This window comes from Plecotus auritus (assembly GCF_963455305.1).
Source record: "Plecotus auritus genome assembly, chromosome: 12".
NCBI lineage: Eukaryota > Metazoa > Chordata > Mammalia > Chiroptera > Vespertilionidae > Plecotus > Plecotus auritus.
In genome coordinates this window covers 34340870-34357452 of record NC_137778.1, presented here as the reverse complement: position 1 = coordinate 34357452, position 16583 = coordinate 34340870, and the positions used below count along the sequence as shown (strand labels likewise).

The following is a 16583-nucleotide window of genomic DNA, read 5'->3' as shown; positions in this document are numbered from 1 at the left end:
GTAGTTGTGAGAACAAAATGAGCTAACATATGACGTGTTTAATGTGTTGCCTAGCACAATTAAAGCACTGAATACATCATAGCTATTTTTTATTAATATTTGCATTCCAGGCAGGATTCCAACCCTGGACAGGAGACATAAATTCAGTTCTGTTCCAAACTACTCTCGAGGGCTAGGTCAGTGACCCAGGTTTTCCATTTCTCAGCTCTCTGGTCTATCATATGAGACCAAGGCACTGGCAAGGCAGCTGAATGAACTGGTTCCCTCACCACTTGGCTGGAGTTCTAGGGACAAAAAAAGGAGGCAGTTCCATTATCTTGTATTCTTTCTCTCCCAACCTTCTCCTTCTGTCTTTAGGACTGTGTGTGTGTGTGTGTGTGTGTGTGTGTGTGTGTGTGTGTGTGTGTGTGTTATTCAGACCCATCTCCTTTACTAGCTAGGCCTGTCAGCTGTTTAAAAAAAAAAAAAAAAACTAAAAAAAAAAACACAAAAAAACCTCGAGGAAAGAAATTATGATCAAGCCTTCAGACAGCTGGTGGTAATTTACTCATACAATCCCCCTCATTCTTTCAACACCCACTACTTATGTGTATCTGATGTGGGAGCAGGGGGAATTATGCAAGAAATGTGGTATGAAAATGTCTAGGAAAGGGGGTTGGATCAGTGAAGGAAGAGTTGTGTGAAATACCTGGATAATCCTCACTGCTTTGAACACAGATATTGGGCCTTAAAAATTGAAGGGACAGATGTGAGGGTTAAAAAAAAATAAATTTCTGCAATCCAAAACAATACTGACATAAACTCACAAACAGCTTTCAAGGCATTCATGACAATTGCACCATCACTAAAACCTGAGTCATTTTCCGGTAGGGGACAAGCAGTTCTAGTCCACGGCCAAGGAGCACGTATCAGGCAATCTAAGCCACATAGCAAAAATGCTTAGGAAAGTATCAAACTGTAGCCTCTCCTTTGGCAAGAAGTGCCCACCCACAAATACCAAACCTGGTCTTATGGCAACGCAACTATCTACAGATGCCCCCTGCTGGCAGAACTTATCCTACAGCGAGGCCTCACCATGTATATTGTTTGGCCCTCAGAATAGGGGGTTGGGGGTCATCACTGTAAACTACACATACAGGATGGGGCAAAAGTAGATTCATGTGGAAAATAATACAATAATGAATAAATAATAATACGAGAATAAACTCTGTTTCACATGCTCACAACTGTAAACCTACTTTTGCCCCACCCTCTACAAGGTGGTCTTCCAATAGGTCCTCTAAAGGCAGAGCTTCCCAGGCAGTATTCCTCTTGTGCTGCAAACCGGTTACATTGTCCAGAAATTGATCCACTCAACCTTTTAGGCATCCAAGAAAATAGCCAGAGCCAGTCACTGCCAGCAATGTTTTCCAGAGATGTTTGGAGAGCTGACTAAGCAGGTAGAGTCTGGGGATTTTATTATTCTAAGGATACAGATGAAAATCTTTAACATGACATACATAGCTTGGCATAGTCTTCTCCCCCAGCTCTGGTTACATTCCCTGATTTTTGTACTTGATGTGTACTAGCCTTGTTCCAGAAGGAAGAAAGGGAAGGAAGAAATTGTCTTATTCATCTAATTTCTAGGAGTTGAGGTAATGGATACAGACTGTGATAGGCAATCTTTAAGAAGTACCCCAGTGATCCCTGGTAATCACACTCTTGGTATTGGAAGGAGATATAAGGGATTGGCTTGTGCAATATGGAAGCTGAGAAATCCCACGTTCAGCTGTGGAAACTGGAAATCCAGGAAAGCTGATGGTGGAGTTCTGATAACCAGAGGGCCCATAGTGTATGTAAGTCCAAGTTCAAGGGCTAGTATTCCAGCTCAAGCAGTCAGAGAGCAAAGTCTCTCTTCCTCCACCTTTTATTCTACTTAGGCCCTCAATGATAGGATAGGGCCCACCCCATTGGGGAGAGCAATCTGCCTTACTCAGACTACTCGTTTAAAATGCTAATTTCATCTGGAAACACCCTCACAGGCTCCCCCAGAAAAAATGTTTAGCTAAATATCTGGGCACCCTGTGTTCCAATCAGGTTGACACATAGAATTAACCATAATAGCCACTAAGATGTAGGGTGATTTGCTAAGGAGCAATAGATAACTAATACAGACTCCTGAACTTTCCTACAATCCAAGGTCATGTTGTAGAGTTAGAGACCCACCCCTACGATTCAGAAAGAGTGAAGAAGGACAAAAAATTCAGAACACTTATTTAAGGCAGCACAAGAGGAAATCTAGATTGATGGTGAAAATTAAGGGAGTGAGACCAATCTGTAGAATACACTGCCTAAGCACTCTCTCCCCCAAATTTGCTTTTAATTCCTACCAAAAACATTATTATCTTAGAAAATATGTAAAATCCATTAAGAACTTTCTTGTTGAGATTATAGGAAAGTTGTACATTTCAGTTGAAGTATTTAATTGGAGATTCCAAAGTCAAGGTTTATATAGCAATGAGGCAAAGATGTCATAGGCTGGAATATGGACACTAAAAGGATGCTAAAATGTGGTATTGTTTTTGTTTGTACAGGAAGGTCACTCATGCATGTTAACATTTCTTTCATTGGTTCTACTTTCACTGAGCTAATGTTGGATGGTTAAATGTGGGTACACATGAGCACATATACAGTGAACAAAAGCCCCTCATTCTGTGAACACATGTGCCTGTTGTTCTGGGCACTGAGCCCAGCTTGCTTTAAGTCTGTTATTTGAACAGTGTCCCAGATTCTCCTTTGAAATGTACAGTTCACCCATTTTTATTAACCTAAATATTGAGTTATCTGATGGTTTTTTGATAAGATTCTTGCTCATATCCAGGCACACTTTCTTTTCTTTTAAATAGGCCATTTATTTCTCTGTGTTGACCTTCAGGCATTTTGCGCTATGAACTGAAAGCATATCCCCACAAAGTCAGATTTTAGTAATGCAGCTTATTATTTTAAAACAAAAGAAATTTCACACTTGATATGCTAATTTGGAGACAAGAACTTTTTTTTTTTGTCAAACCTCAATCAGTCTTTCTATTGTTTTGATTTTTTTTTTTTTTTTTTTTTTTTAAGAAAAAGCAAATCTAGGATCATTGACATGGAGAAACTGTAAACCATGCAAGATGGGAGTTTTGGTCAAGCTAGCAGCGTAGATAGATGGACACTGTGCTCACCTCCTCCCATGACCACACAAAATTGAAACTAAATTATAGATAAATCAACCTGGAGAACCATCTGAAGACTAGCTCAACAGAAGTCCTATAACTAAGGATATGAAAAAGCCACATCGAGACTGGTACAAGAGACAGAGATGTGAAACAGTCTGGTCCCAAACCCATCCTGATCTCATCCCATGCTGGAGCTCCCCAGCCCAGAGTATTGGTGAACCCACAAAACATCTGGCTGTGAAAATCAGGGGTTCTGTTCATCTGGGTGAGATGGAAGACTGCTGGAAACCCAGGCGTCCTTTTAAAGGGCCCATGCACAGACTCTCACTCACAGGCATTTACCCTGGGCTTGACTGGAGGGACAGTGGCTCTGGAGGCACCAGAGAGAGACATACAGGGAGGAACTGAGCTGTGTGCCTTCAGGGCAAGGACTGGTGGGCAGCTGCCATTGTCCCTGTGTTGAACTCTCCTCCAATGCAGTGCAGATAGGTAACTTCGTTTGCGTTGAGCCCTCCTCCAAAACAGCCAAATCTGAATGCAACTTAGCGCCACCCTTATAACTCCCTGAGACCCCACCCCACCCAACACATCACACGTTCTCAGGCTTTTTCTGCATGGTCAGCCAGCCTAGGCCTGCATAGCAGTTTTTTAAAAAATATATTTTATTGATTTTTTACAGAGAGGAAGGGAGAGGGATAGAGAATTAGAAATATCAATGAGAGAGAAACATCGATCAGCTGCCTCCTACAAACTCCTCACTAGGGATGTGCCTGCAACCAGGGTACATGCCCTTGACTGGAACAGAACCTGGGACCCTTCAGTCCGCAGGCCGATGCTCTATCCACTGAGCCAAACTGGCTAGGGCCTGCATAGCAGTTTTTATTTGAAAACTCTCCAGGCATTCCAGTGAAGGAGCAGTAAATATATAAAGCAAATATTGATGATATTTTAATAGGAATTACATTGAATCTATAGACTGTTTTGGGTAATATGGACATTTTAATGATGTTAATTCTTCCTATCCATGAGCATGGTATATGCTTCCATTTATTTGTATCTTCCTCGATTTCTTTCTTTAGTGCCTTATAATTTTCTAAGTATAGGTCTTTTACCTCCTTGGTTAAATTTATTCCTAGGTGTTTTTTTAAATGAAATTGTAAATGGGATGCTCTATCCACTGAACCAAACCGGCCAGGGCTGTTTCAGGCTTTTAAAAAATTCTGAAGTAGTCTATGAAATATATTCAACACCCCATAGATATACAAGTTTTAAAAAAAGTAATTATGTTTGGGCTAAAATTCTACTTTATAAAAGAATCAAATAATGAATACTTCTTGTTTCATTCTGTCTTAAAAGCAGTAATTATGGTTTTCTTAATATAAATGTGATTCCTTTAAGCACTGTTAACTGAATATCTGACTCAGTGTTCTCCAACTGTGGACAGTATGATGAATAAATACAATTAAGTATCTGTGAATAAACTAAGTTTCCTAGTTCACAAATAAAGCATAGTCCTGAACACAGAATACAGATCTATTAATACTTCTGTAATACATACTCAAAACATTCAAATCCTGATTTTATGTATAGGAAACTGAAGCCTAAAGAAATGAAGTAACTGTTTTCAGATCCCAGTTAGTTAATGGCGCTTAGAGATGGAAACCACAAATCCACCTGCCTTGTAGTTGGATTTATGAGTGCTAGCTCCCCCAAAAGGATAAGCTAAAGATGTATGACAAGGAAATGCTTATTTCAAAAAAGGAGCAGCACAATCTGTCTCTTCTAAAAAAAAAAAAATCATGTGTATGACATTTTCATCCTGCTGTTGCTGCATGAAGAAAATGTGGGCCTAATTGGTCTGGTCTTACAAGCCACAGTCTCGGAAGGGACTAGGTTTTAGGTGGCTCTTATCCTGCATGGCCTCACCCAGTAGTCAACAGACAGGCTCCAGCTCTGCGGGGGGGGGGGGGGGGGGGGGGGGGAAGAAAGGTAGCCTAGGAAAAAAGATTCATGACCACCCCACCCTGCTGTATCTAAGATTAAAAATAAAAATTATAGGGGAGGTGTAATAGAGGGCGGAGCGCACTCTTTCAGCTGCCCCCAGCACACACCTCCTGATCCTTTATATCTTCTTTTACTAGTACTGCCTCTAATGCTTCCACCCCAGCATAGCCTCCTGAATCATGTGCTCTGCTCATCTCTTCTTGGACCCCACAGGCCTGGCCTTCAACCTCATCTCCACTGACAAAGTGGGGGGTCAACACATTAAGCAAAGATCTTGGCATCGAGACTGGGTTTCCCAAGCTCTAGTCCAGTAGAATCCAGCGCCACACCTTTATTTCTAGGCAGTTCCCCCACCATCTCTTCCCCTCCGGCCCCTGCCCCTAGCTCCATCAACCCCTAGCGCCATCAGCCCCCACCCCCATGCCTTCCAACCGTCCCCAAGTTAATGTCACTCCGCAATAACCCCTCCCAAGCATCCGAGTCTTGAGCCCTGGAGCGGTGGTACGGCCCAGTGCCCGCAGGCGCCATCCGCAGCCCCTGGGCCCCGTGGTGCTCTCACCTCATCCAGGTTTCGGCTGCTCCGGCTGCCTCTTCCTCCTCCGCCGCCGCAGCCCAGCTCCCGGCCGCCTCCGGGTGCCGTCTTTCCGGGCCGGGAGGCTGCAGCGAGGACTGCAGGGTTCGTGCCGCGTCCCCGGACCAGTAATGCGCATGGTGCGCCCGGCGGGACGCGCGGCGGCAGCAGCAGGACCCGCTGTCGGTCTTCTCCATGGATTCCCCAGGCCTGGCTACCCCGGTCCTAGTTACAGTCCCTGCACGGTCTCGCCGCACTGACTGCGCGCATCCTCGGGGTGTGGATGAGCATCCACCCCGTTGTCCCCGCTGTGGCGGAGAGCAGGAAGGACCAGGCCTTCTCCAAGGCTGCCTGTGCCACCTGCTCCGCCCAGATTGCGCTGTGCCTCTCCCGCAAACACCCCACCCACTACCTCAACCTGGAGATCTTTTCAGCCCCAGATCTTGTTTTCCCTTTCTATCCGCTCTATTGCCACTTTCCTCAATTTCCAACCTCAAAACGGTTCTCCTTTCCGGACCTCTCTCTCCTTATCTTCCCGATTTTTGTCTCCCTCCTCCCTCCAAACTACTCACCCTTATACCTCCTCCGAATCACCACTTCTCAGGTTGTTGGCTAGCCTCCTTCCTCTCTCTTTCCCTCTTTTAAAATCTACTTGTCCTTTCAATTTCCCCGTTGTTGTAAAAACCTTTCCTCTAAACAAGCTCAGTTTTCCTTTCAGTGGAGACTTTTTGAATGCCATTTCTCATGAACTCATAATAAAGTATACAGGGGTGGGCAAAATTAGGCTCACAGTTGTAATGCAAATAAATACAATAATTAATAAATAATAATACAAAAAAATGAACTCTGTGTTTCATGTACTCCTAACTGTAAACCTACTTTTGCCCACCTTGTATATAGCTTGGCATCCACCATCAAGTCAAGAGAATGTCTTCATGATTCAAACAAGAAAGTTCACAGGTCAAGTAAATCCCCTGAACGTTTGTTCTGAAAACTTTTTTCTTACGTTCCCACAGTACCCTCTAAGAACTGAGGCTAAGGAGTCTCCAACAAAGCAGAAAGCTTCTGATACACTATTACAGTATAGCACAGGCCTGCAAGGGAGAAGGTATATCATTGTAGTGGATGCTATGGATTCCAAGGTTCATAGGCAATAGTCACTATTGTTGATTGACTCAGTATGAACAAAGCTGAACTCAACCTTAAACTCACTTTCCTTCTAAATCCGCTGTTCAGTCTGTTTTTTAAAACTACAAGAACAAAAACAGCATTACCATCCATCTAGTCACCCAGGCTCCAAACTCACCTCCTCCTGTCTTTAATTCTACTTCTTTACCACTTTTTATCTTCAAGGGGTCCCTCTCATCATGATTCCCACTGCCTCCAGAAAATGACTCGATTGGGGACCTCCTCATTCTGTCTTTTAAATCTTCTAAATTAATCTATGTCATTATTTCTCTTCTCCCCCCTGCCCCCAATCTATCTTACTTGGGCAATTTACCCTACTACTCTCATCTCTACTAAGAAATTCTTAAGTACCTTTTCTTATTTTTATATCTTTAGCTTCCCTTTCACCTTTAGCTCCATCCCCAGCCAATAAACATGTTAAAGTCTCCTCATCCCCAAAACAAAGCCCTTCCTCCACTAACCACCATCATATGTCTCACTTCCCTTCATAACCAATGTGCTTAAATACATTGTGTTCATTGGATGTCTACACTTCCTGACTTCCATTCATTCTTTACCGTCTAATTCTCTACAATCAGGCTTCTAATCCCATTACTTAGCTGAATCTGCTGTGCTTCAGACTCAGACTTTGGTTTTGCCCACAGAAGAGTTGTAGATTTCATCTAATTCACAAATTAGAAGGAATAGAAATGGGGTTCCTTAATTTAAAGGGAATCTGCGATCTTAGTTGAGGCAAATAAATAAAAAGTTCAGTGAAATTACTGCAAACCCAAAAGCTAAGAAGTGCTGAGACTTCCAATTCCAGCCAAGATCGAGGAACATGTATCAGACTAACTCTTCCCCTGGGCCGGGGGAGTGAGCTAGAATAGCATATATTATATTTATAAGTAGTTATAAATATACTATATATTATACAAATATTACGTGCGTAACTACAGAAAATATAAAAATAACTCTTTAAAGGCATTGAAGAGTAACCAAAGCAGGTAGGACTTGAATCTATGACCCTAGAGAAAAGAGAACATGAGGTTCCATACTTACCCTGGGATTTTTCTCCTAAGGGAATTTTCCAAACCAGATGCTAGAAAATAAAGGCCATGTAAAAGATAGCTGTATTACTGGGCTAAAGTGTCAAAGGTCAAAATTCAGGGCGACCAAAGTGGCTGAGACTTCCCAAAGAAAAGAGAATAGCAGAGAAGTAGCTCAATAATCTAGGTATGAATTCCACTCAAGATAGTGGTCAGTCCCTAAGACAAGCATGCACAAGCAAGATGCCAAAAACCACATCAGAAAAGAGCAGTTTGGAGGCTAATTAGCTAAGCAGAGATTGCAGCATCCAACACAAGCTGGACTTCAACCCTCTCCAAGGTAGACAGACACCCAGGGCCTTCAGTTGAGACGCCCCCAAAAAAGCTACACCCGTAGAGTAAGGGCAATACTGAAATAGAATAGATCTAACAAAGCTTTAAACCAACTCTTTACATGATCAAAGTGATCTGCCAGTATTCTGTCTACCAGAACAAAACTTAACTCTTTTGGGGGTAGATAACATTTTCTAGAGCCACTACATTTTTTTTTATTCACAATGTCTGGGATCCAATATATAATTATGAGGCATGCTAAAAATCAAATCCAAATGACAAAACACTATGAGAAAAGTATAGAAACAGACACAGGGTTGACAGGACTTCAAATAACTGTGACTAATAGGTTTAAGAAAATAAAATATGGATAATTTACTTCATATAGAACTGGAATCTATTAAAAATCATGTGGACATTCTAATTATAAAAATTATAATAACTGTAAATAAGAACTCATTGGGCATGCTTAATAGCAGTCCGAATGCAGCAGAAGTCAGGATTAGTGAAATGGAAAACAGGTCAGTAGAAAATTCCAAATTGAAGGACAGAAAAATGGGGGAAAAGGAGCAGTTTGTCTTCTCAGTCTCTTGACAGTGTATTTTGCAGAGCAGAAGTTTTTAATTAAAATTAGATGCGATTCAGCCCTGGCCGGTTTGGCTCAGTGGATGGAGCGTCGGCCTGCAGACTGAAGGGTCCTGGGTTCGATTCCGGTCAAGGGCATGTGCCTTGGTTGCGGGCACATCCCCAGGGGGAGGTGTGCAGGAGGCAGCTGATCAATGTTTCTCTCTCATCGATGTTTCTAGCTCTCTGTCCCTCTCTCTTCCTCTCTGTAAAAAATCAATAAAATATATTTTAAAAAAATAAAATTAGATGCGATTCAATTTTTTTTCAGTTCTTTTTTTCATGGCTCATATCTGTATTGTATCTAAAAAATCATCACCAAAGCGAAAGCCATCTAGATTTTCTCTTCTTATCTTTTAGGCGTTTTACAGTTTTGCATGTACGTTTAAGTCTTTTATCCATGCTGTTAATATATATGTTTTTTTATTGATTTCAGAGGGCGAGAGAGAGAAACATTAATGATGAATCGAGCTGTGACCTCCTGGTTCATAGGTTGACGCTCAACCACTGAGCCACGCCAGCTGGGCCCTGCTGTTAATTTCTGTGAAAGGTATAAGGTCTGTGTTTAGATTCATTGTTTTGCATGTGGATGTCCAGTTGTTCCTGCACCATTTGTTGAAAAGACTATCCTTTCCCTATTAATTTGCCTTTACTCCTTTGTCAAAAATCAGTTTACTATATTTTGTTAGTCTATTTATGGGCTCTCTATTCTGTCCCATTGATCTATTTGTCTGTTCTTTCACCAAACTCACACTGTCTTGATTACTCAGGTAGTGTTGGTCCTCTGACTTTGTTCTTCTCCACCAATATCGTGGTGCTATTCTGGGTCTTTTGCCTCTGCATATAAACTTTAGAATCAGTTTGTTGATATCCCCAAAATAAGTTGCTGGTATTTTGATTGGGATGCATTGAATCTTTAGAGCAAGTTGGGAAGAAATGACATCTTGACAAAATTGGATCTTCCTATCCATAATCATGGAATATATCTCTGTATTTAGTTTTTCTTTGATTTCTTTCATCAGTAGCTTTCAGGTATATTCACAGAATTGTGCAACCATCACTGCTATCTAATTTCAGAACATTTTTATCCCCCCCCACAAAAGAACCCCATAGCCATCAAAGGCACTCACCATTTCCATCTCTATCATCTGCTCTCCCTCCCTCCAGCCCCTGGCAACCACTAACCTATATTCTTTCTTTACATTTCACATAAATGGAATCATATGACATACAGTCTTTTGTGTCTGACTTTTTTTTCACTTAGCATCATGTTTTCAAGGTTCATTTACTTTGTAGCATATGCCAGTATTCCATTCATTTTTATTGCTTTTCACATTGTATGAAAAGACCACATTTTTTTATTCATTCATCAGTTGATCGACATTTGGATTGTTTGCATTTTTTACTATTATGACTAATGCTGCTGTGAACATTCATGTACATAATTTTGAGTGGACATGTTTTCTTTTTTATTATTGACAGTATTACAGATGTCCCCCTTTCACCCACCGACCCAGCCCCTGCCCCACCCCAGGTTTTCACCACACTACTGTCTGTGTCCAGGGGCTATGCATACTTGCATATTTGTTCTTTGGTTAATCTTTCCTACCCACCCACCCCACAGCTCCTCCCATCTGAGAGCTATCAGTCTGTGCCATGTATACATGTCTCTGGACCTATTTTGATCGTCAGATTCTTTTGTTAGATTCCACATATAAGTGAGATCATCTGATATTTGTCTTTCTCTGACAGACTTATTTCACTTGGTATAATAATCTTCAGGTCCACCCATGCTGTCTCAAAGGGTAAGAAATCCTTCTCTTTTACAACTGCATAGTATTATATTATGTAATGTATCACAGTTTTTTTTTTTATCTACTCATCTACTGATGGTTACTTGGGTTGTTTTCCAGATTTTAGCTATTGAATATAGGGGTGCATATATTCTTTCTGATCGGTGTTTCAGGATCCTTAAGATATATTCCGAGAAGTGGGATCACTGGGTCAAATGGGAGTTCCATTTTTAAGTTTTTGAGGTAACTCCATACTGTTTTCCACAGTGGCTGCACCAGTCTGCATTTCCATCAGCAGTGCAGGAGGGTTCCTTTTTCTCCACATCCTCTCCAGCACTTGCTGCTTGTTAATTGATTGATTTTTTTATTAAATTTACTAGAGGCCCATTGCACAAAGAGATTTGTGCAATAGGCCTTCCTTCCCTTGGCTTCCAGCACCAGTTTTCCTCCAGCACCCGGGACCCAGGCCTTCGCTCCAGCCAGAGTCTGCCATCTTCGTCTTCACTGCAGACCCCGGCTGGAGTCTGCCGTCTTGGTCTTCGCTGCAGACTCTGGAGTCTGCAGTCTTTGCTGCACTGGAGTGCTGCTCATGTAGATCCCTTCTGCTCCCTCCCTCCCCCGCCCTCCCTCTCATAGCAGGCGTCCTGCCCCGCCTGGCCACTCTGCACCTGGAGCAGCTGGGCAGCCGCCATCTTTGTCTTTCTAATTTGCATATTCCCTCCTGATTGGCTGGTGGGCGTGGTGGAGTGATGGCCAATTTGCATGTTTCTCTTCTATTAGTGTAGATTAGAATCACATTGGTTAATAGGATCATATAAGTTGCAGATACAAGATCATAGAAACCTACATGTGTGTCCACCACCCAAAGTCAAATCTTCCGTCACCATATATTAGGCCTCATTCATCCCCAAGTCCTCTCCTTCTTCCTCTGGCAACTACCACACTGCTGTTTATGTCCACGAGTTTCAGTTTTATATCCCACATACGAATTAAATCATTTGGTTCTTAGCTTTTTCTGACTGAATTATTTTACTTAGCATAATATTATCAAGATCTGTCCATGTTGTTGCAAATGGCAGTAATTCGTCTTTTCTTATGGTTGAGTAGTATTCGATTGTATATGTGTACCACATCTTTATCCAATCCTTTATCATAGGACACTTTGGTTGTTTCCATGTCTTGGCCACCATGAACACTGCTGCAACAAACCTAGGGGTGCATATATCTTTTAGAATAGATGTTTTCGAGTTTTTTTGGGTAGATACCCAGGAGAGGGATTGCTGGGTCATATGGTAACTCTATTCTTAATTTTTTGAGGAATCGCCAGACTGTTTTCCATAGTGGATGTACCAGTCTACATTCCCACCAGCTGTTAATGAGGGTTCCATTTTCTTCACATCCTCTCTAACACTTTTTATTACTTGTCTTGTTGATAACAGCCATTCTAACAGGCGTGAGGTGCTCTCTCATTGTACTTTTGATCTGCATTTTCCTAATTACTAATGAGGTTGAACATCTTTTTATATATCTGTTGGCCATTTGTATATCTTCTTGGCAGAGGTGTCTGTTCAGGTCCCCCTTTTTTAATTGGCTTGTTTGGTGTTCAGTTTTATGAGAGCTCTATATATTTTGGATATTAAACCTTTGAGCTCTCATAGTTTGCAAATATCATCTCTCATTTGGTTGGCTGCCTCTTTGTTTTGTTGTTGGCTTCTTTTGCTGTGCAGAAGCTTTTTAAGTGGATACAGTCCCATTCATTTATTTTTGTCTTTACATTCCTTGCCTTTGGGGTCAAATTCATAAAATGTTCTCTACAACCAAGGTCAGTAAGTTTAGTACCTACGTGTTCTTCTTTATTGTTCCAGATCTTATATTTAGGTCTTAGATCTATTTTGAATTCATTTTTGTACATGAGGTTAAACTGTAATCTAGTTTCATTTTTTTGCATGTGGCTTTTCAATTTCCCCAGCACCATTTATTGAAGAGGCTTTCTTTACTCCATTGTGTATTTCTGGCTCATTTGTCTAAGATTATCTATCCATATAGGTGTGGTTTTATATCTGGGCTCTCAATTCTGTTTCTTTGATCTCTCTGTGTTGTTGTTGTTTTTTCTGCCAATAACATGCTGTCTTGATTACCATTGCTCTGTAGTATAATTAGAAGTCAGGTTGTGTGATACCTCTGGCTTCGTTCTTTCTTTTCTTCTCAGGATTGCTTTGGCTATTCAGGGTCTTTTGTTGTTCCATACAAATCTGATGATTTTTTTTTGGTCCTATTTCTTTAAAAAATGACATTGGGATTCTGGTTGCATTAAATCTGTATATTGCTTTTGGGTAATATGGCCACTTTAACTATGATTCCTCCAATCCATGAAGGAAATGATTATAGGTATGTCTTTACTTAGTACAGTATACAACCAATGAAGTATTATCTCAACCCAGAGCATGTCATTCCTTCAGTCATTTATTCAATAAACATTAATTGAGCATTTGCTACATTCCAGGTTCAGGATACTAGACTCTGGGGAATAACAAACGACTGCTTTTTCTGCTCTGAACTAATTTAGGGGCTGAAAGAAATATGCTAAAATTATTTTTAATTTCAATAATATATTTAGATGCTATCAAAACTACCCCAGCTATCCTTCTCAATACACCATCTCCCCACCGCACTCCTACTACCCCACACTCCAAGCTGGGCCTGGCTTTCCAATGAAGTAGGGAGACCAAACTGATGCGATAAAAGACGTGGTTTCATAAGGTAGCTCAGTGGTCGGCAAACTGCGGCTCGTGAGCCACATGTGGCTCGCGAGCCGCGGTTTGCCGCTCTGTTGACTAATGAGTTTGCTGACCACTGAGGTAGCTTCTGGAAGGCAGGCTCAGTATTCGAAGCAGGCTATTTAAAGCAGTAATTCTTTTAAATAGGGACTTTCACATTACTTACAATACAAACTTTGTACTTTTCTCCTCCTTCCTCCCCAAATGTATACTTTTCACTTCAAAAGGACAGCCTGTGTGCATAGACACTGTTAAAGTCTATTAGTGAATTAAGAATGAACAAGACAAATGCTTGCCTTCATGGTTATGCTGGGGATGAGAATTCAAAATTGCCATCAGCACAGACCTGAGGTACCCCTTCTCAGAGCAGCCAGGGATACACCTAGTAGGGGGCTGGGGGCATGACTGAAGGGCTGGCGCCTACATGAAGGTAGGGCCGTTCTGGATTTCACAGAGGAGCCAATGGCTGCCTAGGAGGCAGAGCTTTTGATGCTGACTGGCATAGAAACCGACCAATCAGAACCTAATCTGGGTGAACTGTGAAGGCAGAACCTAAGGTGGGGACTGAGGAGGGCTTTTAAGGGCAACAGCTGTTTGGTGAAAGGTGTAAGAAAGCAGTTCAGTATTTTAATTCCAGTTCAGCAGTATAGTGCATATGGCTGGCTATCAATCGAGATATAAGGGTTATGTATTTTTGTCTGCCAAGAACATCTCCTCCTGTTGAAAAACGCTCTCCCCTCCCATTTAAGCAATCATATAGTAATGTAAATGGAACAGGAGCCACTATTTACTTACAGATTTTTTTTCTCCTAAGTGACAGTGTTTGGTCTGGGGGGTAAATAAGGGCCACAGGACTGTTATTCATGTTCAAAACCTAGCTCAGTGTCTGGCATATAATTAGGTTGTCAAGAATTGTTTAAGAATAAATGGACACAAGCTTTTATTGCTTCCTTTAATCTCATGTGTAAAATCTCTGCAACCTTCTGACTCATTTAATGGAAAGTCTCATCCTGTTTTAGCAGCTTAATTTAAATTGATTTAGATATGTGCTTTACTCGGTTTCTTTGATAAGTTTTAAGAATTTACTCGCAGCTCTGATATTCAAGGCTTCTTTTTTTCATGTTTTTTTTTTTTGTTGTTGTTTTTAGTACAACGTTTACAAGCTCCATGATTCTTGTATTTGACCCATTTCACAGTGTTGTTAGGTTTCAGGCAAAGGTATGTAAGCTTTATAACTCTAAAGCTTTGGACAATGTTTGTTACTACCCCCTTTTTCATTCAGTGTAAAAGTTGAGAACCTTCCAGATTTTGATCACAGTGTTTGCCATTATTACCTAGTCCTGTATCGCCCAAAGGACCAAAGGGCAGGAGCTCAAAGGTAACTCCTGGGTGTGAATGAGATGATGCTCATTAAGCTAAATGCAAAAGCAGTTCAGATTTCAGAGTTCCCGAGGTCTAAGTGTGGGGCAGTTTCACACAGAGGCAGTTCTGGCCTTCTCCTGATGGCTGCTCTGTGACCTAAGAAGACCACTGCCCTCTCCTTGGAGGAATAATTTCAGTGTGTATAAATCAGGGGTGGGCAAACTTTTTGACTCGAGGGCCACAATGGGTTCTTAAACTGGACCGGAGGGCCGGAACAAAAGCATGGATGGAGTGTTCGTGTGAACTAATATAAATTCAAAGTAAAGGAGCGGAGGGGAGAGCAAGAGAACCCTCTGCTCTTTCGGCTCCGCGGGCCTGATGGAACAGCCAAATGGGCCGGATCCGGCCCGCGGGCCGTAGTTTGCCCACGGCTGGTATAAACGGTGTCAGAATAGTGTGTTTAAGAGGGAAAAAGTAAGAGGTGCAAATATGAATGTTTTTGTTTCAAGAAAGTTTTGCTTCAGGTTGACTCTACATTCCTCTATTAGTTAATTTTTGTGGTTGTAAGTAAGAGAAACTAAGCAAAAATGTGTGTGTGTGTGGGGGGGGGACTTATTGTAAAGAAATAACAGTGGCTCATAGAATCTGTGTGCAGGAATGTTTATGGGAAGAGACCAGAGCCAGGAACTGGAAAGAAGCTGAGACTTGCTCCAAAGCTGTGCCTTGTGCATGCCTGCTGTATTCTCTATCTACTTCTCTGATCCTCATAGCAGTATCCTTACACTATTTATATTAATGTATTTGTGTTAAGTTAAAATATTTGTATTAATAACTCATTACTGGAATTGTTCTTGAAGAGGCTGAATGACTATCATTTGAAACTGTGGTAGAAGGCTGTACTTATTGAGTTGGAGGATGGGAAGTTAGATCAGCTTTTATCTATGAGCTCTTCTAAATGTAAGATATTATGATTTTACCAACTTAGGCTCTTATATACACAGGATTGTCTTCTATTTTACTTTCTCAATGTCTGTTAATAACCCCTTTGGTTTCTTTGTCTACATATATCCTAGTCTTTTATCTTTTATCAGGAGTCAATCATTAGATCTTATTGGGTCTTCCTCCCCAAATCCTCTCAAGAAATAATATTAGTTTTCCCCTAATAGCTGTAGAGTTGTAGAAAAGATAACAAAAACATGAGCTCTTTTCTTACGGTTAAATGTTAAGACAGAGTTGCATCAAGATTATAAGAATAGGCTTTAAAGTTCAACCTCTGTTCAAATTCTGTTCCCATCGCTGCCACCTGTGTCACCTTGGAAAAATAATTCTCTAGTGCTTTTTCTCCAACTACGAAGTGGGAACCTAACATTAAACAACCTTCCTGTGTTGTTTGGTTAAATAACTAGTATCCATAAAGCACGTAACACCAACTGCAAGTGCTTAATAAAGAGTTGTTATTCATATAATAAATACAGAAGTACTTATTATTTTTAAATAATAAATTTTAAAAAGTTTATAGTTTACAAAACCTGTGTACCTACATTTTTTCATTTAATAGTCACAAAAGTCCGGAGAGGCAGACAATATCCCCATTTTAGAGATGGGGACACCTAAGAAAAGAGAGATGGTAACATAAATGGAATTTCTAGAGGTCTCTCCTGCAGGGAGTGAATACCTAGTTACTGAAAGTTCTAGCAAGGCTACTC

At 41.1% G+C, this 16583-nt stretch overlaps 1 protein-coding gene across 9 annotated transcripts in view; it reads right to left on the bottom strand.

Moving 5' to 3' along the window:
- Nucleotides 1–6369, bottom strand: part of LOC308237049 (myomegalin) — a 158824-nt gene extending 152455 nt beyond the window's left edge. For 6 of the 9 annotated variants that reach the window (XM_080647417.1, XM_080647415.1, XM_080647414.1 and 3 more), the window contains exon 1: nucleotides 5761–6369. In XM_080647417.1, coding sequence (XP_080503543.1) covers nucleotides 5761–5969 — 209 coding nt within the window. In that variant the 5' untranslated portion in view covers nucleotides 5970–6369. The remainder of the gene's footprint in view (nucleotides 1–5760) is intronic. The other 3 variants (XM_080647416.1, XM_080647418.1, XM_080647421.1) reach the window with 1 other exon arrangement.
- Between the last annotated feature and the right edge of the window lie 10214 nt (nucleotides 6370–16583).